General features: G+C 37.7%; 6 protein-coding genes across 7 annotated transcripts; 3 read left to right on the top strand and 3 right to left on the bottom strand.

The window, feature by feature from the left end:
• Positions 1-359: 359 nt before the first annotated feature.
• On the bottom strand, positions 360-6669 carry LOC110849627 (zinc finger protein 28). Its single transcript, XM_035851811.1, has 8 exons — positions 6378-6669; positions 6186-6285; positions 5688-6071; positions 5359-5617; positions 4557-5078; positions 3820-4122; positions 3669-3747; positions 360-3593 (listed from the first exon to the last, which is right to left on the bottom strand). The coding sequence occupies exons 3-8, from the start codon at positions 6052-6054 to the stop codon at positions 3309-3311; spliced, it is 1815 nt and encodes a 604-aa protein (XP_035707704.1). The 5' UTR covers positions 6055-6071; positions 6186-6285; positions 6378-6669; the 3' UTR covers positions 360-3308.
• A 1427-nt stretch (positions 6670-8096) lies between these two features.
• LOC110849895 (abscisic acid and environmental stress-inducible protein) lies at positions 8097-9423 on the top strand. The gene is made up of 3 exons (XM_022097367.2): positions 8097-8587; positions 8849-9087; positions 9172-9423. Exons 1-3 carry the CDS (start codon positions 8374-8376, stop codon positions 9421-9423), a joined length of 705 nt encoding a protein of 234 aa, XP_021953059.1. The 5' UTR covers positions 8097-8373.
• Positions 9424-9867: 444 nt separating this feature from the next.
• Positions 9868-11085, top strand: LOC110849880 (calmodulin). The gene is made up of 2 exons (XM_022097346.2): positions 9868-10328; positions 10408-11085. The coding sequence occupies exon 2, from the start codon at positions 10408-10410 to the stop codon at positions 10870-10872; it is 465 nt and encodes a 154-aa protein (XP_021953038.1). The 5' UTR covers positions 9868-10328; the 3' UTR covers positions 10873-11085.
• Positions 11086-18464: 7379 nt separating this feature from the next.
• LOC110850101 lies at positions 18465-19401 on the top strand. Its single transcript, XM_022097584.2, has 4 exons — positions 18465-18626; positions 18702-18789; positions 18868-18956; positions 19036-19401. Exons 1-4 carry the CDS (start codon positions 18561-18563, stop codon positions 19258-19260), a joined length of 468 nt encoding a protein of 155 aa, XP_021953276.1. The 5' UTR covers positions 18465-18560; the 3' UTR covers positions 19261-19401.
• On the bottom strand, positions 19278-21651 carry LOC110850282. 2 transcript variants are annotated; one of them, XM_035852350.1, is made up of 6 exons: positions 21540-21651; positions 21314-21397; positions 20343-21245; positions 19828-20278; positions 19617-19741; positions 19278-19551 (listed from the first exon to the last, which is right to left on the bottom strand). In XM_035852350.1, exons 2-6 carry the CDS (start codon positions 21374-21376, stop codon positions 19468-19470), a joined length of 1626 nt encoding a protein of 541 aa, XP_035708243.1. In that variant the 5' UTR covers positions 21377-21397; positions 21540-21651; the 3' UTR covers positions 19278-19467. The 2 variants fall into 2 exon arrangements, with proteins under 2 accessions (XP_035708243.1, XP_035708244.1); XM_035852351.1 differs by lacking the exon at positions 21540-21651 and having other exon boundaries at positions 21314-21514.
• Positions 21652-21941: 290 nt separating this feature from the next.
• Positions 21942-23456, bottom strand: LOC118435804. The gene is made up of 4 exons (XM_035852232.1): positions 22919-23456; positions 22422-22857; positions 22218-22342; positions 21942-22142 (listed from the first exon to the last, which is right to left on the bottom strand). The coding sequence occupies exons 1-4, from the start codon at positions 23435-23437 to the stop codon at positions 22068-22070; spliced, it is 1155 nt and encodes a 384-aa protein (XP_035708125.1). The 5' UTR covers positions 23438-23456; the 3' UTR covers positions 21942-22067.
• Positions 23457-24393: the final 937 nt, after the last annotated feature.

Below are 24393 nucleotides of genomic sequence, written 5' to 3'. Positions count from 1 at the left end.
TTAGAGAATCTGAAATCAGCTACACGTATTTAGAATTCGTTTCCAATATGTTGGACAGTAATTTCTAATAGACGAATTTGAGTGTAGAACCAGGTGATTTGTATGTTTAAACTTGAAATTTTAAAATTCCCAAAGTAGAGCTTTGATACTTTTGGAATTTCAAAATTTCAAATTAAAATAATTTTAAAACACGCAGCCCTGCTTGTGCAAAAATTATGTATGTGTATATTTACATACCGCAAAAACTCAAATAATAGCCGTGGGCCACTATCTACAAAATTATGAAAATACATACGGCTACTATTTGAGCACGGCTACTAATTGAATTGTTACGGTATGTACAAATCTTGCCCGATCTGTACAATTTAAACACCTGCACCTTTTTGTATTTCTCAAAATGACCAATTTCATGTTATAAAGTAATATTTAAATTTCAGGAAAACTCCTGGGAGTTTGTTGAGACAAAACAAATTGCATCAAATTAAGCATCTTTTATTTTTTGCCCTCGCCTTGTTGTATGGTCGGTATACATATTTTCACTTTCACTAAAATTTCGATTATAAAATCAAAGTAAAGTTACCAAATTTTGCCATGGATTTTTATCATAATGACATGGTTGTGGCGAGTGGCAGAGCTAGTAGTGGGCACAAGTGGACCCGTGCCAACGTGAAATTCTGTGCAGTTTTAGACTAGATATTATTGAACTTTTTCAAACCCTAACGAGATGATGAGTTAATAGTGGTGACCAAAAAACAAGTAAACGTTTCTGGTCTTCGCTCACAAGCTCCAAATATCTAGGAAGGCTGAACTAGAAAATTATGACTATGAACATACTTGTTAAAATAAAATAAAAATATTTCCGCCTCAATGTCTTTGAAAATTTCATTTCAAAAACATTTGCAGGACTTGGTGTTTGGCAAAATTTTGCAGGGCTCGCAATACATAACCTCACAATCTGGTTACAATTTTTAAGGTACCCGAAGAACTTAGAAACCCAAGCCCTACAAACGGGTTGGGTTTGATCTCCCGATTTCTAAGGTTCATGTTTCAAGGCGCAAAAAAACTGGATTCGCCCGAATCCATGCCGAGCCATAAGGAAATTTCCCTCTCAAGGCTCATTCCATCTGAACCCACACGATCGTCGTCGCACCCATATTTGATATCTTGTCCACAATCTTATCATAGATGCATAATATAAAATAAAACATATCATAAAAATCAAAATTTGAAAATTAATTTTTTTCGCAAAGATATAGCAGTTCAAAGAAAATTTGCAAATGCATTGAAAATGCTTTCGTCGCCAAAGTGTTGGTTCAAGGGGTAGGTTACATTTACAGATTTCATTCATTGATCATTCATTGATAGGAAAAATTTTCAAAAATTCAAATATTCAAAAAAATCAAAAATTTATAATGTATTGAAAAACTCGATTATCGAGAAGACGGACAAGAATCGCTCATAGAGAGATAAGCCAATCGATGCCTTTGGGCCTAAGGAAATAAAAAAGTTTAAAACCCCACGCGATTTTTGTCCGTCTTGGAGTTTTGGCGATTTTTCGAAAAGGTAAAATTAACATGGGCTGCTTGTGTAGACAGTAGTAAATAATTCTGTGTTCCTACGTGGCCGGGAACATTGACAAAGCATAAGTTGTGTGGTGTTCTCATATCAAAGAGAGGAAAATACATGGTCAGGCAGCCACCACCAGCGAGCAGGGTTTAGCACCTCTATTTTCTGGTACTCGATCAAACGTGTTGCTTACAAATGGAATGAGCCTCAAATGAAGGGATCAAGTAAAAGTAAGTCTCGGGCCCTTAATGTAAACCTTAGACTTATATGTCTTCAAGGTTTGAGGAGAACTACTTGTTAGATACACGCCAAGTGAAAACAGACCCATCAGAATCTGTGCTGATCACGCGGTACGCGCTTGAAAAATGGAAACCGATATTTTTAAAAAATGAGCCCACCTTTATGGCTGAGGGTAAATAAAATAGCAAAAATACCATATCTGCACCCCACCGGTCTAGGCTATTCATTAAAATTTCAAAAATTTTGATGGGGCCCACCATCCTGCTTTTATGATTTTTTTATTGGACTTAACTTGGATTGGGTCGAAAAAGTGATTTTTCTCAGCAGGGGGTGAAAATGCGTGTCAAAATTGTTTTTTCAAGTTCTCGAGCGAATTGTGGAAACACTGAACTATTACCTATTCAAAAATAGCGACGTAACATTCAACAAGCGCTCAGGTCCTGTTCATATGGCCAAGATAGCAATTCGGTGGTTAAAATCAATTCCTGACTCCATTTCGGATCAAGAAAAAAATTCAAGGTCGCCGAACTTAAACCTGCTGGACTATGACATATTTTTCAAACTTTAGCTGGGTGTATGTGCTCAACTTCACACAAGTTTGGAATCCATAAAAAATTCTGTTGTCAGGATGTGGGGCCAATCTTCCCGGGAACGCGTGCGTACTTCGATCGAGTGGTGGACACCAAGACTGCGGGCTCGCTTAGCCTTATAAGATTGACACTTTAAAAAGTGAATCATGTTCCTTATACAGAGAATTTCATGGGCTTTTCAGTGATTTAATTAGTTTTTCGAAATTCGATAAACTGGGTTATTTGGCAACAGAAAAAGACAAAACAAGCGATATTGATGGTTTCCATTATGGAAAAAAAAATCTTACAAAATTACGAAATTATGCGAATAATTCCAAAATTTGTAGTTAAAAATACAACAATGCGGAATTATTGATGAAAAATTCTGATGATGAAGGGCTGCGGGGTCAATGTCCTTGCGTGGAATGAGAGAGCGAGCGAGAGAGACAGAAAAAAGTTGAGCTCGCGCTGCACGAAAAATCATGCGTTTTTGCGAACTTGCGACGCTCATAACGTGCTGAATTTTGTGCATGTGCCGAACCAAATGTTGTTCCTAAAGACTTGATCTTTCAAACTAATAAGGTCAAAAAACAATCTGCCCTGAACATGGGTTGCGCCTCCATTGTAAGTATGTAAGTTAAAAATAATCAGGTGCAAAATCGAGATAACTGCGCCAGACCTTGAAGAGCGCAATTTGTTTTGATAGAGGGGACTCCTGAAGTATCCATCAAAATAAGCCTCAAACCATAGCAGGTGACTCGGGGGGGGGGGGTGTCAGTGATAGTTTCGACAGACTGCAGACTGGCGGACCTTTTTTTTTTTTAGGGTCCGCCATTTTCCGGGACGGGGTGTACACCGGTTCCCGGGACAGACGCAGAAATCGAACCCACGGGTTTATTAATGCATTAAACTTTTGAAATAAACTTTCAATTATTAACAAAACGCATCCAAATTGACTCCAACATGCGACATAGCTGGATCCCTTACTTCCCCGCGTGTAACCTTTTGACCTTGTGTACCAAGTTTCGATTTTTTAGTTGTCCCACCCGCCCCCCTTTTTGCTCCAAAAATCCCATGCACGTTCTTCAAGTGACGCATTAAATTAATCCTGGTTTTGAATGCGGCCCCACAATCGTGACAAATATGATTTCTAACGTCCGAATGGGAAGTCTGATGTGCTTCTAATGCTTTCTTTGTGTAATATCGGGCCCCACAAACCTGTAAAAAATATGAAAATATTAATCCCGTCTTTTTAAAACCCATCAAAAATGAAAAACTTTTTTTCTTATGTACACTGCACTCGTGCTTTTTGATCCCGCTGTGCCTGATTTTGTGGCATTTGAGCAAAGTTCTTGACGCAAACGTGGCACCGCTGCAAAATTTAAAGTTACCATAAAAAATTAAAATTTTCATAAATCATCAAATCATGTATGTAATTATGTACCACTCATCACAAACTATCGGCTCAGCATTGTGCTCCCGGACGTTATGTGCTCTAAGATGTTCCAAAGTACAAAATTTTTCGCCACATTCAACACATTCGTGTTTCTTCACCTTTTCGTGGACTTTGTCGATATGTGTTTTTAAGTATTGCTTGAGGGTGAATGTCTTCCCACAAATGTGGCAAATGTGACGCTGAGGAGCGTGGGCACGGAGCATGTGCAATTTTCTGGCATTTAGGTATGCAAATGATTCCTCGCATTGGTCACATTTGTAAGGTTTCTCTCCCAAGTGGAGGCGAACGTGTCTGGAAAAAATACAAAATTGTGGAATTTACCATAAACTCCTAAACTAAATTCGTGTAAAATTCTACAACTGTGTAAACTTTACAAACTTAATTTTTTAACTTTTAAATACAATAAAATTATACAGTAGAAACGTTGCAAATTTTAGGAATATCACTGAATGAGACAATTCACGCAGTACTTGACAAAGTTGTAAAATCCTTAAAATTACAAACTTTTACAAAATTTTAATGAAAATAAGCTTACAGATTTTTGTAAACTTATTCCGATCTTTAAGGGCGTTGTTTTGTTTTGTAAAAGTTTGTAAAATTATCTGTTTCACACAACTTTACAAAGTTACCAAGAGCAGCGTGAATTGTCTCAATATTACTTAAGTATTTTCAATTTATTTTTATCATCCACGTTACGAAGCATCCACTATAATTTTTGTATTCACCTTCGAAATGCGTCTCTAGTGGCAAGTTGCGCCCCACAAGTTTCGCACATCCAGCTCGTAACATGGATCACGTTATGTTTCTCCAGATAGGCTTGATTTGCAAATCTGGCGTCACACACGGTACACACGACGGGTTTGGTCTTATCGAGTTTATGTCGCTCCATGTGACTCAGAAAGTTAACCTCGAGTGTGAAACCTTTCCCACATTTTGGTTTTGTACAGAAAAAAGATTTTTCCTCGCTTTCATGTCGCACGATCATGTGAGAGTCCAAAAGTGTTTGGGTGTCATGCCTGTGTTGACAGATTTGACACTGGAATTGGCAAAATCCTTTGTGTTCTTGGCGCAAGTGGAGGCGGAGGTGGCGTTCTTTTCGAAATTTGGAGGAGCATACGGCACAGGAAAGGGTGTAGCAGGATTCGTCATATTTCTTACGTTTTGGGACATATTTTCTGATACGTTTTCTTTTTGGAGGGGGCGAAGAGGATTCGTTTTTCGAGTCGGATTTCGTAGTGCGTTTATTTCTGAAAAAATTTGAAAATTATGATTTATTGACCTTAATTATAATGAGGCAATTCGCCCAGTCCTTCATGACTTTGTAAATTCGTAAGTTTTGTAAAATAATTTTACGGACTTGTACAAACTAAAAAGACGTCCTTGATCTGAGCAAGTTTACAAAAATTTGTAACCTGATTTTTCTTAGAAATATGTATGTGTACAAATTTTTAAGTTTACAGAATTTACGAATTTTGCAATGTCACCAAGGCCTGCGTGAATCGGCTCATTACTTGAATGATTTCTTACTTTTTATCTTTATTAGTGTTATCTGGAGTAATGTAAAAATCAGATGCGTCGCTGCTGGGCGAACCATCGTCAGAGGAGGAGTCGCTAATTTCCTCAGCATCATTTAAACTGAAAAGTGGGTCGTCTTGATCATCTGATTGATTTGTAGGTGTTGGGGACGACGTCGTGGGCAATTGTTCTTCATAATTGGGGACATCTTCGTCTGGTTCTGGTTTGACTTTTAAATCAGTGAGAATGTGGGGATTACTATCTTCGTAGCCTATAAACACATAAAAATTAAGAATTTACAAATAAATAATCTTAAAAAATCGGTAATTATTTACACCAACCTGATGAAAGTAGTAATGACTTTCGAATACTTTGTAAACTCTCCTCAATTTTTTCCTCTTTTGAGAAAGAATTTGACACGACTGTTCTCAATTCTTCTACTTTCCTCGCAATTTTTTTCTCCAATTGGGTTAGCTGTTGCTTGATTTTCTCGATTTCCTTCGCTGATAAGGAACAGTTTTTGCACAGTTTGAATATATCGTGGCCGTCGCATTGTGCAATAATGGTCTGATGGGGGGTGGAAGTGTGGTACTCGGGAACGAGGAGGTCATAAAGTCGTACAATTTGTTCCTTTATCGACGACTTGGTTGAACAAGGGATATCTTTGTCTAGACTAGATAAGCACAGGAGACAGTGAAAGTTTTCCATCGTATCGATGCACTGCACTGCAAGGTAAACAATTGTTTCAAACTTGAGTTACTAAATATTTCATGCCAACCTTTACAATACAAAAAAATTGGTACAAATTTCAATAATGTAAAATGATTTAAAATGCATACCTTTTACTTAAACAGTTAAAACAACCTTTATGGTCAGCTCAAAAACTTTCCCCCCTTAGTTCCGTTGTTCATGAAAATGAAATGATAAATGCAGATTTATCTAAAATTTCAAAATGTAATATAATAACCATGTAAGTAAAATCCAAAGCACAAAGTAAATTCAAGAACTTTACGGGTACAATAATTTCTTACTTTGTACTTTATCGTTCACGATAATTTATAAAACTTGTTTGATGATTTTGAATTATAAATTATAAATCCGTTCAAAATTAAGCCTCTTTACGAGAAATTTGAATAGTTAAGTGGCACGTTGCAGGAAAGTGGTTTTGTCTTCTTCTTACGGCACAAATTATAATTGTTTATTTGCAAATTGCAATCCAGTATTTAACCAAATGTTTGTAAACACCATAGAAACTTAATATTACAAAAACAAACACAAAATATGTGTGCAAATGCGAATGAAGAGCAGCTGACTTTGCTTTGTGTAATAAAAATCTCACTCGAATTCTGTGACACAGCATGTCTTTGGTTCGGCTTTTCGAAACTTTGTTGCTTATGCAACTAATCCGGCAACAAAACTACCTTGACGATATCTTATCGTATATTGTTCTATGTATGTATAAATATAAATACAAAATTAGCTATGCAAAAATTGCATACGCAGGCTTGCAATTATGAATGTATGTGGGGCCATCCATATATTACGTCATCAAAAATTTTACCACCCACCCACCCAACGTAAACATTAAGGGATGGGGAACTGTACCATGGAAAAGATAGGAAGACCTAAAACACACCCACTAAAATGATGCCGTAATATATGGACGTTCCCTATACATATGAAAAAAGTTTTCATGCATTCCGTACCGAAGTGGTGACAATATTATTGGTGTCAATGTGCATATGGCAAACAAATTGTTTAACAACCGCAGCTTGGTATATTTTTTTCAAATTTATATTTTGCGGATTAACTACAACAAAACAATTGGACCTTAATTTCGAGCGATCCTCTAAATAGAATCTATTTAATAGATATACGCAATATTACGCAGTGAAAGAATTATTATCATTTCACATGTTACATAGAAAAAATATGTAAATTTATAATTGATCACATTTTAATAAAAAATTCGACTCATTCCCCGGTTGGCATAGAATATTCAAAATTTCCTAGGGGGGAGGGGGCAAACGGTGATAGCGTGTTTTTCAATTGACCATAGCAAAATAAATAAATACAGTTCTAAACGCAATCATTTCATTATTATGTATCGTTCCTGAGACTAGTTTTACTTATACAATATAGATTATCGTCATTATGACAATTTGCGCTAATTAATAACTGTTACTAGTTCAATGTTATCAGTTAAAAAACGGTAAAGCCCGTACTATTTTAATACGTACGTATATACTTACATACAAATGTGTGTGTTCATACATCATATAAAAAATTTCTATTACAGAATTGCCCTGCATATTAAACAAATGTGCCACTCAAGCTCTGCTACTTTTAACATTTCGACGAATTCATGCATACCTAAGTGATCCTCAGAATACTTTTTTGTTTACACTATTACTCATTCTTTACTGTAACTCATGCGATGAATTATTCAGCAATTTTTTCAGATTGTTGACTTCTATAATTCATTTCATAACAAGCTTTAGAGGGATTTGACCTAGGCGTTTGTGTAGCAAGAATTCTCTAATTCGGATACACACTTAGAAATCTAGCATTAAAATAATACCAAGCGGTATTCATATAAGTATGACTCTCCAAAGTTAATGGATCTTATAAATGATATCCTTGAGTAATAGCTCGGCATTAAAGTTTTATCATATCGGTGGCAAATTTTTAAGGACCGGTATAATGCCAAAAGATAACAATTTTACCTGTGTGACTATACATACAAGATTTCTAACAGTGTGCATATGTATGTGAATCGATATACTGACCAGTGACCACCATGCATACTTCAAAAATCATGTCCCTCATCTCTCTCTAGTTATTTTTAGTCGTGTCTCGTCCCTCTAAAAGATTTGCATATCCATATCGACCACCAGGATACCGAAATTCGTGTGAGGTCAGTGCCATTCGTACGCAGTGTATAAAAACCTCTTCTTTCAGTAGGGAGAATGTCATTTAGAAATTCGGATTTTTAGGTATATATAGATTATCTTACTTTTTTGCAAAATGCGACCCATTCTTGTTGCATTAGTATTTTTTCCATTTCAAATTTTGACCGCATTTCCTCATTCACCAAGCGAGATACAACAACTTAAGGATAACCACGCCCATCATGTCGCCAACAGTGGTGGACGAAACTCCAGTGTTGCGGATACCGTCAACAACACGATTTCTGAGCAGCGGCTATCAATTCTCGAAGAAGATGGTAACGTTGTTAAAGGTAAAAAAACATATTGGGCATACAATTTCTATCGCGTCTAATGAAGAATATGAAGTTGCAAAACAACTTTGCGAAATAAGAACACGTATGTAGAAATTTCCGAACAAAAATCCCATCATTCTCCAGTAAAGGTTTTGCGAAATCTTCGGAAAACTTAACAAGTTCGGGTCATCAGGTGTTATACGCAATCTGCGAGATATCCAATGGTTATCGCGTGAATTTCTAAGAGAATTTTGTCAAGTTATAATTTTCACTACGCAGAATCCACCAATGGCACGAGGGAAAAGAGGGTTATCGATGTCTTGAACATGTTCGGGCTAGAATATCATCCCAACAATTATCACAACCATTATCCGTATTATTATCAAAATTCCTGCAATGGACGCTGGCACTGGAGAGAGGGATACTGGTCGCATGGATATTGGCACCAAGGCCGCTGGGAGTACAGGCGTGGAAATTGCAACAATAACAACAATTGGCATCATCATCATAATAATCACGTACGAACATAAATAAGCCAACAAATTATGTATATATCTTTGCTAAAAAGTTTCAAATAATGGCTACAAATTCAATCTTAATAGCATGGGGGAGGAGGTCACCACGGGGGAGGAGGTCACCATGGGGGAGGAGGTCACCACGGGGGAGGAGGTCACCATGGGGGAGGAGGTCACCACGGGGGAGGAGGTCACCACGGGGGTGGAGGTCACCATGGGGGAGGAGGTCACCACGGGGGAGGTCATCACAGGGGTGGTCATCACGGGGGTGGTCATCACGGGGGTCATCACGGGGGTCATCACGGTGGAGGTCATCGCGGTGGTCATCGCGGAAGATGAATCGTATAAATTTAAGGAAAATATGAGTTACATATTTATCTGCACTCTACAGAGTTGTACTGCAATAAATATTTATGTGCTAATTAATGTAATATTTATGTATGTATATATAATCATTTTATTATCTCACATAAGTTCTCACATAATGGCTAGTCAGCAGCACATGGTTCATGATTTTTTCGGAATTCATGATAACCCTCTTGAATTTTCCAGAAAGGGATGTGATAATTTAAGATTTTTAAGCTCATGAGCAACATATGTATACATACATAAATAGGTATGTAAAATTCCACCATTGTGCTAGGTTAAGAGTGTTGCTATACTGTGAAATAAATTTTATTATGCCCTAATTCTTTTACTTATGCTTCATTTACATATGTATTTATGTATGTATGTACTTATACATGTCATAAGCATGTCTCGTCCTCCTTGAAACGAGGCTAATTTTGTCACAGGTTTTCCTCATTCCTGAGAAGCAGTCCAATAAAGTCATCCATTAGAATCCCTGATAAAATGTGACTTTACAGTTTTCTACTCTCGTTTTCACGAAACTATTTCCAATCGTACCAACTTTGGTACTTGATCAAGATTTTATTATTTAGGGACTTTCCTCGAATTTATAAAAATGTTGGGTATCCTCCGTCACTCGAATGTATAAAAGCGACACCTTTTCAATTATTCAGTTGTATTCTTTCATTCGACAAGCTCCTTTTGCTCCAAATTCCCAAAATTTCATGCTGCCTTTTAAAACGCATAATTATCACTGATTTCCCAATAACAAAGTCAATACCTGCTCAAATTCGTCGAAATTTTATATCAGTACAAAGTCCCAGATTTTCATAAAAATATAAACATAAAAATATTTACTTACTAACTCAATCATCAATTATTAGCCAACAGTAAATGTAATACCTAGTTTTATATTCCAAATCACAGAATAAATGATTTTATTATTACTTAATTTTGTACTTTTTGTTCTTTCAGATGTCGCAAAACCGTCGCTACTCGAGTCGCGAGGTGGAAGAACCTTTCCGCAAAATGCCGTCTTTTAAAGATGCATCGATCAGTGTCTCCGATTTGGACCCTTTCTTCAAAGCGATTGGATTCACTTGCACGCCCGAGCAGTTCCAGGGGTACGAAAATTATTCGAATAAACTGCTCGATGGCAGATTTCCGCTGGATCTCTGCATAAAATCGTTGGGCTCCGTGGATGACGCGGAGGAACTCTTGAAAATCCATATCACCGCGATGGACAAGGACAAGGATGGTTTCATCGATGAAAACGAGTTCAAAACTATTCTCGTCACTTTACGAACGCATATGGGCCACGATTATCCGAATGTGGACTATGCACAATTTGTGAAGGAAGCTGACACCAATCAAGATGGCAAGATTAGTATCGACGAAGCCGTGGAGTGGTTTGTTAAGAGGGGAAAAGGGAAGAAGTGAAAGAATTGGGTGCACTTGAAATTCGGAAACGTTGAAAATTGAATACATTGTTCTATGAGAAGGAAGAATTTAAAAAATTGGGTATTTGTACTTGAAATTCAGAAATTTTGAAAATTGAACAAATTGTAAAGCAAATGATTTAAAAAATTACTTAAATTTGAATTGACCGATTTTGGAATAAATAATTTGAAGAGAGGAGATGGAAATACTGTAGCGGAAAATTTATTTATTCTTTGTTTGCAAAGTTTCAATGCGAGTATTCATTACGAGTTCGAATCGTTAGAAACGCTAGCTAAAATCAAAGTTCGCAAGTTTGCAAAACATTTTGCCTGGGAAATTCATGTACGAACTTGCTCATCTCCAAAAGTACATAGGTACATAGTATTTATGTAAACAGTTAGCAGTTTTTTAAAATTTATGTTGCATTCGAATTAGCATGCAAACGCGTAATGAATACCCCCAGTAAGATTTCTTATTTATTAAGTAGCGTCAGCTACTTATTGTGATTGTTTTGTCCGTCCGTCCGTAAGCACGATATCTCCAGAACGAGTCAACATAATCAAACCCCGTGTTCGCCATTGTATAAGTAGGTATAAGTTTCTCCTTACTTAAAAACTTAAACTTTCACCCTTAAAATTGTTCCTCTAACCATATATTTTTCTGATAAATGTGTTACAAATGCATAGTAAAACATTGCTGATGATTTAAATTTACACTTAAAAGTGTAAATTTACACTTATTTATATTTTAAGTGCAATCCATTCCATGCAATGGATCAAAATAACCTACATTCTATGCGAGTTAGAATACATCAGTAAAGATGCAATCTGTCTCATGCAAAAATCCTGCACAACTAGCGGAGTACTCGCATCGACGAAATTACCCCCGAAATAAATCCTTAAGGGTCTCATGGATTTTACAATTCTTCGCCAGTACCCATTTTCCTCCCCAACATGTGACCTCCACCTCTCTAGGACTTGGCACGTGGTCACAAACACGTTTCCCGCGGCCAACAACGGCATAACTGTCAGGATAAAGGAGATACACACAATTAGCGGAAACAAGCCGAATAATGGCCAATCGATTTCATTTCGCAATTTTATGCATGCAAATGTGCCCAACATTTGCAAAAGTGGTGGTTCCACGATGCATGCTGGAAACAGGGTATGCTTTATACAATCGTTGACATAATTTGTGGCCACGTGGAGGATGCGATACTCCGAAATGCCGTTTTCACGTGGTCCGGGGCGGTACGAGAGTGCCCCAGTGTACTTTGAAATACTACAAATTCCCGCGACAACGACGTAGATGATGTGGAAAGAGGCGGATAATACGGTCTGGGAAAAGATAACGTATTCGAGGAGTAGTATCAGGAATCGGGACACGTTGTATAAACTGCATGCGTAAAGAGTGCGATTTTCCTGGTTTGGATACAATGAAAAGAGAAATGACCCGAAAAAGGGGGGTTGCCAGGGTCGGTTATACAGCAACAAGGCGATTACTACCGGTATTGCGAGACAGTTGAGGTAGCAGGCTGGTTGGAGCCACATTATGAGAAAGTCTTTCGGAAAATTTGGATGCATTTTTGATCCTGAAAATAAAGATGAGTACCTAAGTATATCGTTTCGCAGGATACGGGGTTTCGTCATGGTTTTAACCACCGTCCAAAATCGGGTTTAATCAGTTTTTGGCACCGAATTTAGGACATCTTCTCAAATGTCTTAAAGTGTCCAAAATAGAAAATGGGGCAAAACGTTATAAGTTCTTGACTAATGAATTTTTTGATAATCCTTTGATCTACCTACGCATATTAAGCTCTTTTTTATGTAGAGCATACACAGTTAAAAATTTTGCATTGATATGAGGTAAAAAATAACTTCAAACGGAGTAAAAAGTGCAGTGATGCTACATAGAGTATATGTAGGGAAAAATTTCATGGGGTAATCGATTTTACTCTACCTTGCACTCGGAGTGCATTATATAGTGTTAGTTGCATTACCCGTTATAAGCCACATTTCGTACCCCACCTGAACCAAAAGCATCTAGATAGTTTATATAGTATAATATTTTTTATCTCATATCACGGCACAGAGTAACTATATGAAGTTAATAAATTTCATATATAGAGTATCGGTTATCTTTTGTATTTATTGTACTTGCATCATTAAAATTACAATTCGTATTAATAATATTATTTAGCTATTTATCTAATACTATTATATACGTTGTAAGCAATTCTTGTCTCCTATCGCAGGAAGAAATTCACGAACGTGCGAATTGTTTTCTACATAAAATAAGTTTCATAAGTTTTATTAGATATTTGATAATTTGCAAAACTGTTTAAAAAGGATACAAACCGAAAAATAAGTAAGAAATGAATACCTTCAAAAGTTTGAATGTACTCCTTAAAATCCAGTTGCGTTAGAAGTCGCTTGACCTCCGCAGAGTCCATTTTAAATTAATAAATTGTTGCAATTTATTAACTGAAATCTTAGAAGATCAAATGGGCACAAAACTGACTGAAAGTAAAAGCGGGCGTTTAACTCAATGTAGGTGATAGACCATGCCGAGTTAAACCTATACGGGGTAGCCTTGTTTAATGTAGGGTATTGCGATCTGGCATTTACCCTATGTATGACATCGCTCCCTCATGTGAAATTAAACGTGTGCAATATTGGGTCACTTTGCGTCACTTTCTTCATCTAGGGTAACTTTTCCCTATTACTTTATGATCGGGTAGGGTGATTTACGAAATATGCAGTTAATAAAAATTTTACTTGTCGAAGAGTAAACGTCTTTTCTAACTGTGTATTGGTGTCAATATAATTGATGTGTGATTCATGTGCGGCATACTTTAAATAGAAAATTTCTCAATTGCTCATAACAAAACATTAAAACAAAAGTTTTTCAAAATTTCGTGCTATTACACACCAAAATGCTCAAAATTAATGAGAGACTACATATATATATTATACATATATTTGTGAATAGATTTGCATAAAAGTAACTTGTTAGTAAAGAACTTGTAACATTTCGCCCCATTTTCCAATGTTGGATTCAATTGTACATTTTGGACGCCCAAAATTTGTTTTGAACGCGCAAAATGAAACCTGCTAATGTGGGATACCCAAAAGAAATTTACCATAAATTTTGCGATATTTCTGTTCCAAAATGTCCAGCGAGTTGAGCATTTGTCCTGGCGTGAGGCCAACATAGCCGAATCGTAAAGCGACTCCGATCGCATAAATGGAAAAGAAAAGGAACGCCTCGATCTTCTCCGGTGTGGAGTATTTGTTTCCGAGAATTATGGCAAATTGAAATATGGCATAGACCAAGTTGATTGCTTTGCTTAAGTCCACTTTTAACTTCATGGAGGAGTTTTTTGGAATATTGACCACTTTTTTGGTTGCTTCGTTCCATTTGAAGGTGAGGCAGGAAAAACGTGCACAAAGTGAAAGTTGGAGCCTTAAATATTTCTCGGAGGCGAAAATTATCATTTTTTAGAAGACTACATTTAACGGTTTATGTATATATGTTATTGGTTATGTTAAAGTGGAATAGGCCTGCATGAGATAAATATGCATATGTATAGAGAGGGAACCTTATCTGAAATATCGCCTATTTCCAAGGAAACGAGTTTTAAGTTGATATATTTACATATAAATAGAACTACAGGCGAATTAGTTGAAAAATATATTTTCCACAGATTTTATGGTAAAAAAGTTGTTTGCGTAGTTTAATGTCGTGAATATGTATTGGTCTCGAAACCCAAAGACTTCGTTGTGGATCAAAAAGTTATGAATTACAGAGGGGTGGGACAGAAGAAGGAACCACTTTGCCTAAATTTATTCCGGCCTTATTATTCGTTTGTGAAGCTTGGTAATTGGTTCAGTGTGAAGCCCTTTAGTTTATCTAACGAGCCTCAGTCGCTTTTTCCAACCAGTCATGACCTTTGACACAATTTTCAGAGTGATTCTGCACCACTCGTCCTGAACACTTTTCCAAAGTGCATCAAAACGCACGCGTTTTCCTTTCAAGAAGGCTCTGTTTTAAGTACTCGAATCCAAAAAAAAAAACATCGGATTGATATCAGAGGAACTAACGAGAGTTTCTATAGTAGGAATAATTGTTATACCCAAACTTTTTTAAAAATCCTTCGTGTAGGCTGATATTTTGTGAGAAATAAGTTGGGATGAGAGCATGATCTCGGGATTTCCTACGAGTCACTTGCTGTAGGTCATTGTGAATGACTCTAGAAATGTTCTCCTACTAACGTTTAACATTTTCGCCATGCAACTTTTAGTTGGTGGATTTACCGTTTTGGCGAAAAATTGATTTTCCGGATAACCTTTTTGGTTCAAGCGGATCTTGGGTATCCTTTCCGTGGGGGTGGAGCTCTAACCGCTTTTTCCCTCCGCTTGATTCCAACGTTTTTAAGTACATTAGAAACGTACTTTCGATCGACGATAAATCCATTTGCAGCAAATTTTCTAACAATCGCTCTCTGGCTCAGGAGGGGAGCTTGCGAGGTTGATAATAACAGATCTTGATGCCCTTTGGATATGTGGTAGGGTCCCATGAGTGTACTAAAACCCTGAAGTGGTTTGACTCCATGGCCACATTTGCGCCCGCCACACCCACTCAAAAATGCCCAAAAAACGCTTTCACTCCAGTTTTCACTCACTCAAATCCACGCCAAAAAATCCAATTTTACTCGGATTTTGAAATTTCTTTCGCCATTATACTCCCAGATAGTTGCTTTCTTCCATCCAGTATCAAACTCAATTTTTTCGAAATTTTTAGTATTTTTAAAATTTAAAATTCTGAATGAGCATTGTTGTAGTAATCAACAACGCAAATTATGTCTGCGAAATAATCATCAGCAAAATTGAGTTTGACATTGGATTGAAGAAAGCAACTATCTGGGAGTATAATGGCGAAAGAAATTTCAAAATCCGAGTAAAATTGGATTTTTGGCGTGGATTTGAGTGAGTGAAAACTGGAGTGAAAGCGTTTTTTGAGCATTTTTGAGTGGGTGTGGCGGGCGAAAATGTGGCCATGGAGTCAAACCACTTCAGGGTTTTAGTACACTCATAGGACCCTACCACATATCCAAAGGGCATCAAGATCTGTTATTATCAACCTCGCAAGCTCCCCTCCTCAGTATGTCTTTGGAAAACACTTTTATGCGTGCCTCGCACTCTGGGGGGTGCTGCAGGGGCATTTTTAACCGTAGGGAAAATCTGAATAGTGCTAAATTTTCGGTAACTATCTGGGTATGACATATGCAAATTTTGAAAATGCTGCGACTGTGCATCACACGCCACCCCTAAAATTCAAGTGGCTCCTTCTTCTGTCCCACCCGTGTATTTACTCGGAATACAGGGCACAGCATAACGCTTTTGGGTACGAAACAGACCAAAACACCGGAATCGATCTATTTAATTGTGCTATTTAATATCAATAAAAACTAAATCACTTCTAAATAACTTCATAACTTCTAAATTATTTACATCAAATTGTACCGAAATTGGTAAACATTTGAACAAGACAATGTTTATTTGTCATAATTGCTAGTAAAGTGGGGTTATTTGCACTGTTAAAAATCTTATATACTTCGTTCTTGTGTTTATTTGGTAATAATTTCCTAGATCATTATTGGTAGTAATTTGTTTCTGAGGTAAATTTCTTACCACCAGAACACTAAACGGTAATGCCCGTTAATACCGTGCTGGCAGAGTTATACTTATACATAAATACATATGTGCTCCGCCCAGTAATAATTTAATACCAGTTTTCTAAGAGTGTAATTCAAACAGGAATTGGATAGGTCAATGATGTTCAAATAACGTTACCTTATCTTTCATGAAAATGTGGATAAATGTGCACAATCATGGAATAAGGGAACGTCCACATAGAATGTCGTCAAAAATACGCCGATTTTTAGACACACCCACCTCTTCTTACTCATGTTAAGCTTAACAGGAAGGATTAATATAGGCAACTCACAAATTTTGAGTCAAAATCACTTAACCACCTTTTTGACGACGTAATATATGGACGTTCCATAAGCTAAGTAAAATTGTGGCAACTGTAGCCATGATAAGTATGTAGCCATTAGCCAGGGTACATATCTATAATTATTATATCCTCCATTATCATCTTCCCTAATAATGATTAACTCAATTTAAGAAAAATTACGAGAAATAACATTGTACCTCAGAAACTTATTCAGTTTCAAACAATTTGATACCCATGTATCAGTATATGGAAATTAGTTGAGCTGTTATCTATAATTGGATCATGGTGAGAATGAGATATTGATTTGGTAAAATCAATCCGGTAAATAAATTACAGTTTCTAGTCGAAAGTATGTTCAAGGGCATAAATTCCTAGGAATTTATAATATTAATCAATGATATCATCCATGACATATGTATGTATGACATGTGTATGTTCCAGCAACAATATTTGTGCAATTGAATACCCTGCAAAAACGATGAAATTAACAAGAAAGAAACGTGGAATTTCTTGAAAGGATACAGCTTGATTTTAAGCTCTTGTTTTGCACATTTTAAGTCTTGGCTTTACTAGGGCTGGACCATAAATGCCTTGCTTGATAACTGACTATGACATTAACGCAGGTGATTAATAAACTGATGTCACCTGAATTATTTCAGAGGAAAAACAATTCTTCGAAATCTGATTTAGTTCGGCGTCACGCAACTGGCGTGATTAATCGTTTAATGTTGGTTGCAGAATAGTTAATTTCAATACAAGATAACAAATTCCGGGTGAAAATCAACGAATTTTGGCCTGATAATTACAAATAATTGCACAGTTTGGGGACCATTGCTAAATTGTGTAACGCAAAAGCAGTTTTCTAGACCCTCCCCCCCCCCTGCGGCTTCACATAGGCACGATATTATTGGAGCCTCAGAGACCCCCCCCTCTTGCGCTGCATAATTTATGAGCGGCCCCTTAGTAAGCCTAGATAACTTTGATGTGGAGGATTTAACCAGATTCAAGTCAATAACCAACCCTACATGCAACTTTTCTCAATAAAATTGTGAATTTTGTGTTCGTAAAATTACTTAGGTAAATACAGTGTGGAAATGTGAAGGGTTAAGCAATTTATTAGTTAAAATGTGCAGACAACATATGTACAGACTCCTTGCAAAAAGATAATACATATATGTTCTGAAAGGCAAAGCATGCACATATTCTGCATCATTAATCCATTAAGAACATGAAGATGTATGCATGTACATACTCATATAAATATATTTATATTAATAGTTCGCTCACATTTATTTTGCATTAACTATCTAATTCGGCTCATTAATGGTTTCAAAAGTATAAATACTTAACAATAATTTGTGGTAAAAATTCTGTAGTACAGGAGTGTTAAATTTATTTATGTATAAGCACCTAGCATGACAATTCAATTACAGATATTGTATCTTGTTGTGGGGGATTCGTCCATGACAAAAAAGATAAGCTATGCACGATAACAATCCAACATTATCTATGTACGTAGATACTTACGAATGATATGTACATATCATCTTACCTCGATTATCAGGCAGGAAATTTGGCATTAGTTGACTGACCGTGACGGCGTCCCCTACACAAGGAAAGTTTGCCTCCATTTACATATTTAACGAGACGCATATAAAAAATTAGCCATGGGATTTTCGCCATGTTGCTGCAGCCTCCAAGCTGGGACGAAAGCGATCGCCATTTTTGAACTTGTACTTAAAATTTAGCAAAACTTGCATGATTTACTATTTTATAAAATCATACAAAAATAAATATATAATAAATAGGTAATTGGTGTATTACTCACCATCCTGTCTTTGATCGTATTAATTGCGGGGGCAGGGTCGCTCGGCGGGGATGACGCAGAAGCGGGTGGTAGGTTCTGAAAAACTGGACATTCTTTTAAAAATCGGACGGATTTTTGACTTAATTTTGTATCTTATTTTAAACAAGGGGCTGTTATTGCGATTGGAATCATCCTATTGATAGTTTGCATCCTACGAATTGCCTTGGCTGCAGTGCTCTGGCAAGCGGCGAGAGATGTATGAAATATTCGCAGTTATTTACATATTGCCAATATTGGATTAATGCAGAAATTATTATGTAACTTATTTTTTCCAGCTAAATGAACGGAAAGCTCGAACTTGGTTGATAATTACTGGAATTTTGTTTGCCATCCATATCATCAGCTTTATCGTCGTTGTGGCAAAATCGCCGGGTGTGGGGGCCTCGTCTGGGATCTCGTTGGTCCTCACGGCGTACTTCATTTGGGTCGTTATTGCGTTCAGGAACGAAATTGTGGACGATCCCAACAGCGCACCGAGATATCCTCCAAATCAAAGTTAAATCAATCTACTTCAGCATTTTTTCATGAAAAAGTAGCTATTTATTAGAATTAATATGTATATACATACATACATATGTAAATCAATGTTTTACTATTACACGGAATTATTTGAATTAATAAATCAATTTCTGCAAACTTTAGTACAATTTAGTTTACATCTTAATTAATTAATTTGCAATGAATAATTTATCAATGGATATTTCTACTTAATTCACCCAGTTTAACAAGCTGATCTGCAGAGCGTGTTCATCAATAAATTCTTCAAATCGGTCTCTATCTTCCTCCTCCATCTAAATTTATTGCATGCAAATTATTTAATATTTACATGTTCCCAGTTTGCATGAAGTTAGCTCACCTGAAATCCTGACATTTTAATCCATCTCAGCGATCGACAGTATAACAGAATCTCTTCCATCTCATCGTCCAGGACAAACGTGGGGCTCCCCGTGGCTTCAAAGTTAACTGCTGTCCGTGACAAAGCTATTTAAAAATCAAAGCCAATTAACAATTATCCTCATTTAAATATCACGCAACAATTAAATTGCATTTTACATATTTTTTAATACCCTTCCACACAACCAGCCCTCGCAACACGGCCATAACGTCCGTTGTGTCCTTATCACTTTCAATCTCCACCGATCCAGACGTCAAATCCCACGTGGCGAAAGATTGCAACATTTCCGTTACGTTAGGCTCATCCTCATCGTTATCGACACAAATGGTCAACTTCAATCGAAACTTTTTCACTGATGGGAAAAGGCGCACGATTTTCGCCGCAGTTTCAACATCCGCCTCGACATAAGTGTAGAAAACTTCCACGGTAAGCGAGGTAATCCGTTCGTGGGGAAGATCAAAATTTTTAAAAATATGGGTCAAGCCCATACAGTTCCTGTTGTAACCGGAGAAAGTGACATGGGTCAGATTTGGAAGGTTTACGCGGTGCAGAAAATTTCCCAAGGGGTACATTTCTTCGATGTGCATGACCATCAAAGTTGGGCTTGAGGGGAGCACGAAAGTCTGCAAAAAATTGTAACAATATTTAAATTTGCGAAATAATTAACAGACGCGTGCAATTTCTTACCCCCGGGGCAAAGTTCTCCCAATCATGCGGGCACGACAGGGACAAACCGCTTAACGAATTTCGACATGTGTCCAGCATCCCGGCCAATTCAGAGGTGTCGACGAACTCGTCCGCTTCCGCCCAGTCGTCAAAGTATTGGACGAAGGTATAGCTAAGAACCTTCAGTTTTTCACAAGGGGTGAAATCTGGGTAGAAACTGGCGTCAATATCGACATGTAGAATGTTAGGTGCAGAATTGAGTAGTCTTTGACAAATCGAGGATATCCCGTCGTCCTGACCGTTTTCATTTTGTTCTCTGACCACGATCTTGAGAGACCTGAGGTTAGGCAGGGTCAGAAATTGCGGAATTTTCGGGGCCACCACGACAATCTCGACAGCGTCATCGGATTCTTCATCATCTTGGTCAATACTATGGGCAAAATGGCCATGATTATCTTCATCCACAATAAAGTGGCCAGAATTATCGTCCTCATCTTCAGAAGTATCGCGATGATCAACTTTAATCAAAATGACGGTAAGTGTGAGAAGGCCAAGATTCGGGAAATGGTGCGTTCTCCACATTTGTTCCAATGTCGGTATAAACTTGGAAATCATCATAACATCCAGGATAACAATGTGATTGGAAATTTGCGGCAAATTTGTGGTCAAGTTTTTTGGTAGGGAAACCCAACCACAAGGTGACGGAAACATGATCAGTAAGATACTTCTGGCCAGTTTCGGGTGAAGGGAAGCCAGTTCCTTGGACGACTTCGAAGTCTTTTTTCGGCAGCAATGCTCCGTTCTGAAGGTCACGGTGACCTGTTCCCCGAGGAATGCGGCGCCCAAGTCGGCCCACAAGGTGCACACGGATCGGGCAGATTTTAGAGTGGGGGCGTCCATATAAGAGAAGACCAGGTTGAGCACCTGTGTTGAAAAATGGGGTTAAATTTGTTAGACAGGATTTTAAATCGGTAATTCGTACAATTTTGTACCAGAGGATTCATTAGCGCCTTGGTTGACGCGTGCATGTCCATGTTATCCATCTCGGTCGTCATCCAGAATTAAATATCCACACCCTAATTAGTAAATCATCACGATTACTAACGGGCTTTGAATTATTAATTAATTTCTTCTTTCACTATTGCAATCAAGATGAGATGCGAGACGTAAGAAGATAATTACCGGCGGTTAATAGCAGAATGTTTATGCTGCTCTTACCTATTTTGTCGCCAATTTGAGAAGTATATAAGACAATACACTTTTAATTAATTCGTCCTTAGAATTATAAAGGCAGCTGACAACTCTCATTTATAGAAACGCGGTTTCTCTAGTGGGGAATGGTGAGACGAAATGTGATTGATGCAATGCAAAGTCTTATTTTTTAAAAGTCTGCTCCATAAATTTCAATTTATGTAAGCCATACCTATAATTAATTTACATAAAGCCGAGTATATTTATTTATTTGCATGCCGAGTTGGAAGTAGAAAAGTGGGTGGGTTATAAAAAAAAACTCTGCATGTTTGAAAATTCAGACGGATTTTGCAATTTTTTTAAATTCAGACGGAGCTCTGATTGTTTGCATGCTACGAATTGTGTAATATTGTAGTAAATAATTGCATATTTATGTAAATCAATGTTTTATTAATAAATGAAACTGCTTGAATAATAACGTCAATTTTTGCAGACTACAAATTTTGTTTACATATAGACGAGTAATTTGCAATGAATAATTGATGAATCCGGGGATTAATCCACCCAGCTTATCGGGAGCGCGTGTAGCTCCATAAATTCTTGAAACAGTTCCTTCTCCTCCTCCTCCATCTAAATTTATTGCATGCAAATTATTATGTATATCCCCAATTTGCATAAAATTATTTTATTTAGCCTGAAACTCACCCGAAATCCAGACATTTTAATCCATTTCAGCGTTCGGCACGCTAACAGAATATCCTCCATCGAGTCGTCCAGCACAAACGTGGGACTCGCCGTGACTTTAAAGCTAACTCCTGTCCGTGACAAATCTATTTACAAATTAAAAAACAATTAATACATTTAAATATCTTGTCACAATTAATATTAATTTTACATAAATATATGTACCTTCCCAGACTGCCACCCCTCGCAACACGCCAAGAACGTCAGGTGACACCTCATCATTGTCAACCTCCACCGACGCAGACGTAAAATCCCACGTGGCGAAGGATTGCAACATTTCCGTTATGTTGGGCAGGTCATTCCCATCACGCGAAATGTCCAACTTCAACCGAAAGTTTTTTACTGATGGGAAAAGGCGGACGATTTTCGCCGCAGCTGTGACGTCCACGTCGAAATTGCTGTAGAGGACTCCCACGTCAAGCGAAGTAATTTGTTCATGGGGAGTCTCGAAATTTCGAACAATGTAATCCAGACAATAGTAATTAGAGAAAGTGACGTGGGTCAGATTTGGAAGGTTGACGGGATGCAGAAAATTTCCCAAGCGGTACAGTTCATCGATATGGAGGACCTTCAAGTTTGGGATTGAGGGGAGCATGAAAGTCTGAAAAAAGGAACCAATATTCAGTCAAGAGTAAGATCAATATCTGTCTGTAATTTCTTACCCCAGGGATCAAATTCCTAGCATCATAAAAACTTGATAGCGTCAAGCTGGTCAACGAATTTCGACATGTGTCTAACATCCCGGCCAATTTGCGCATGCTGACGTAATCTTCGTCCGGTCGAAGAGTCACCCAGCCGTCAAAGAATTGGACAAATGTGTAGCTAAGAACCTTCAGTTTTGCACAAGACGTGAAATCTGGATTGAAACTGGCATCGATTTCGACTTGTTGAACGTTAGACGCAGAATTGAGTAGTCTTCGACAAATCGAGGAGATCTCGTCGTCCTGACCGATTTCAGTTTGATCTTTGACCACGATCTTGAGAGACTTCAGGTTTGGCAAGGTCAGAAATTGTGGGATTTTCGGGGTCACCACGACAACATCGGCTTCTTCATCATCTTGGTCATTCTCATCGTCATTATCAACTTTAATCATAATGAAGGTAATAGTAAGCTTTAGAAGGTTCGGGAAGTGATGCATCTTCCACATGTGTTCCAACGCCGGTACAAATTTCGAGTTCATTGTAACATTCAATTCCACAACGTAGTGGGAAACGTGTGGCAAATTGGTGGTCAAGTTTCTTGGTAGGGAACCAGAACAAGGCGTGGTCATCTTCAGTACGACACTTTTGGCCAGTTTCGGGTGAAGGGAGGCCAGTTCCTTGGACGACTTGGAAGTCTTTCTTCGGCAGTGACATCCCTTTGTGAAGGTCACGGAGACCTGTTCCCCGAGGAATGAGGCGGCCAAGTCGGCCCACAAGGTGCACACGGATCGGGCGGATTTTAAAGTGGGGGCGTCCATATAAGAGAAGATCAGATTCAGCAGCTGTGTGGAAAAGCGTGGTTACTTTTATTAGACAATATATTAAATTGATAATTCGTACCAAAGGATTCATCATCGCCTTGGTAGACGCGTGCATGTCCGAGTTATCCATCTTGGTCCAGAATTTAATGCCCCCCTAATTCTTACAATTAGTAAATCCGTGATGGATTATTTATGGTGCCGGGCCGATGACTGAATTGATTAACTAATTGAAATTATTAATTAATTACCTTGCAATAAGATGTGATCAGGGGTTAATAGCCGATTTTTTTCCTTCTCTCAACTATTTTGTCGTTACTTTAAAAGATAGACAAAAAAGGGCAGTTTGAAATAGTTGTTCGTCAGCTTGTCAGAAGAAGTCAGCTATGGCGTCATGTTTATTTGACTGTACATTTTGTGGATATTGAAATAGCCCGGTTTATCGTGGGGAATGGTGAGACTAAATTTTATAAAGCGTCTAATTTTTTAATGCCATTTTTGATGCCAGGAAATGTGGCGATGATGATGATGCGTAGGCGCCTCCCCGAGGTGGGCGAAATGTACACCGAGTTATTTGGTTGGCTCTCCCCGTTCCTCCATAAGCGGCACTCGAATACATAAGATCGATTCTTCTGATAGAATCTATATTCTGTGGGAAAGCCCGTATAGCTGAAAAT

This window comes from Folsomia candida, unplaced genomic scaffold (genome assembly GCF_002217175.1).
Source record: "Folsomia candida strain VU population unplaced genomic scaffold, ASM221717v1 Fcan01_Sc005, whole genome shotgun sequence".
Lineage (NCBI taxonomy): Eukaryota > Metazoa > Arthropoda > Collembola > Entomobryomorpha > Isotomidae > Folsomia > Folsomia candida.
Note: the sequence above shows the minus strand (reverse complement) of the source record. Positions and strands in the feature narration are given on the sequence as shown.

Excerpts from the sequence above, each read along its gene's own strand:
- LOC110850101 (XM_022097584.2), top strand. The coding sequence starts at position 18,561 with ATGGGATTTTCGCCATGTTGCTGCAGCCTCCAAGCTGGGACGAAAGCG. Across the intron at positions 18,790-18,867 it reads GGATGACGCAGAAGCGGGTG|GGGCTGTTATTGCGATTGGA; the intron begins GTAGGTTCTGAA and ends ATTTTAAACAAG. Across the intron at positions 18,957-19,035 it reads TCTGGCAAGCGGCGAGAGAT|CTAAATGAACGGAAAGCTCG; the intron begins GTATGAAATATT and ends TATTTTTTCCAG.
- LOC110849880 (XM_022097346.2), top strand. The coding sequence starts at position 10,408 with ATGTCGCAAAACCGTCGCTACTCGAGTCGCGAGGTGGAAGAACCTTTC.
- LOC118435804 (XM_035852232.1), bottom strand. The coding sequence starts at position 23,437 with ATGAACTCGAAATTTGTACCGGCGTTGGAACACATGTGGAAGATGCAT. Across the intron at positions 22,858-22,918 it reads CTAGGAATTTGATCCCTGGG|ACTTTCATGCTCCCCTCAAT; the intron begins GTAAGAAATTAC and ends TCCTTTTTTCAG. Across the intron at positions 22,343-22,421 it reads AGGGGTGGCAGTCTGGGAAG|ATTTGTCACGGACAGGAGTT; the intron begins GTACATATATTT and ends ATTTGTAAATAG.
- LOC110849627 (XM_035851811.1), bottom strand. The coding sequence starts at position 6,054 with ATGGAAAACTTTCACTGTCTCCTGTGCTTATCTAGTCTAGACAAAGAT. Across the intron at positions 5,079-5,358 it reads AACACTAATAAAGATAAAAA|AAATAAACGCACTACGAAAT; the intron begins GTAAGAAATCAT and ends AAATTTTTTCAG. Across the intron at positions 3,594-3,668 it reads TCAAAAAGCACGAGTGCAGT|GTTTGTGGGGCCCGATATTA; the intron begins GTACATAAGAAA and ends TATTTTTTACAG.
- LOC110850282 (XM_035852350.1), bottom strand. The coding sequence starts at position 21,376 with ATGACGACCGAGATGGATAACATGGACATGCACGCGTCAACCAAGGCG. Across the intron at positions 20,279-20,342 it reads GGGAGAACTTTGCCCCGGGG|ACTTTCGTGCTCCCCTCAAG; the intron begins GTAAGAAATTGC and ends AATTTTTTGCAG. Across the intron at positions 19,742-19,827 it reads AGGGCTGGTTGTGTGGAAGG|CTTTGTCACGGACAGCAGTT; the intron begins GTATTAAAAAAT and ends ATTTTTAAATAG.
- LOC110849895 (XM_022097367.2), top strand. The coding sequence starts at position 8,374 with ATGCGACCCATTCTTGTTGCATTAGTATTTTTTCCATTTCAAATTTTG. Across the intron at positions 8,588-8,848 it reads AGATGGTAACGTTGTTAAAG|AATCCACCAATGGCACGAGG; the intron begins GTAAAAAAACAT and ends TTCACTACGCAG. Across the intron at positions 9,088-9,171 it reads ATCATCATCATAATAATCAC|CATGGGGGAGGAGGTCACCA; the intron begins GTACGAACATAA and ends CAATCTTAATAG.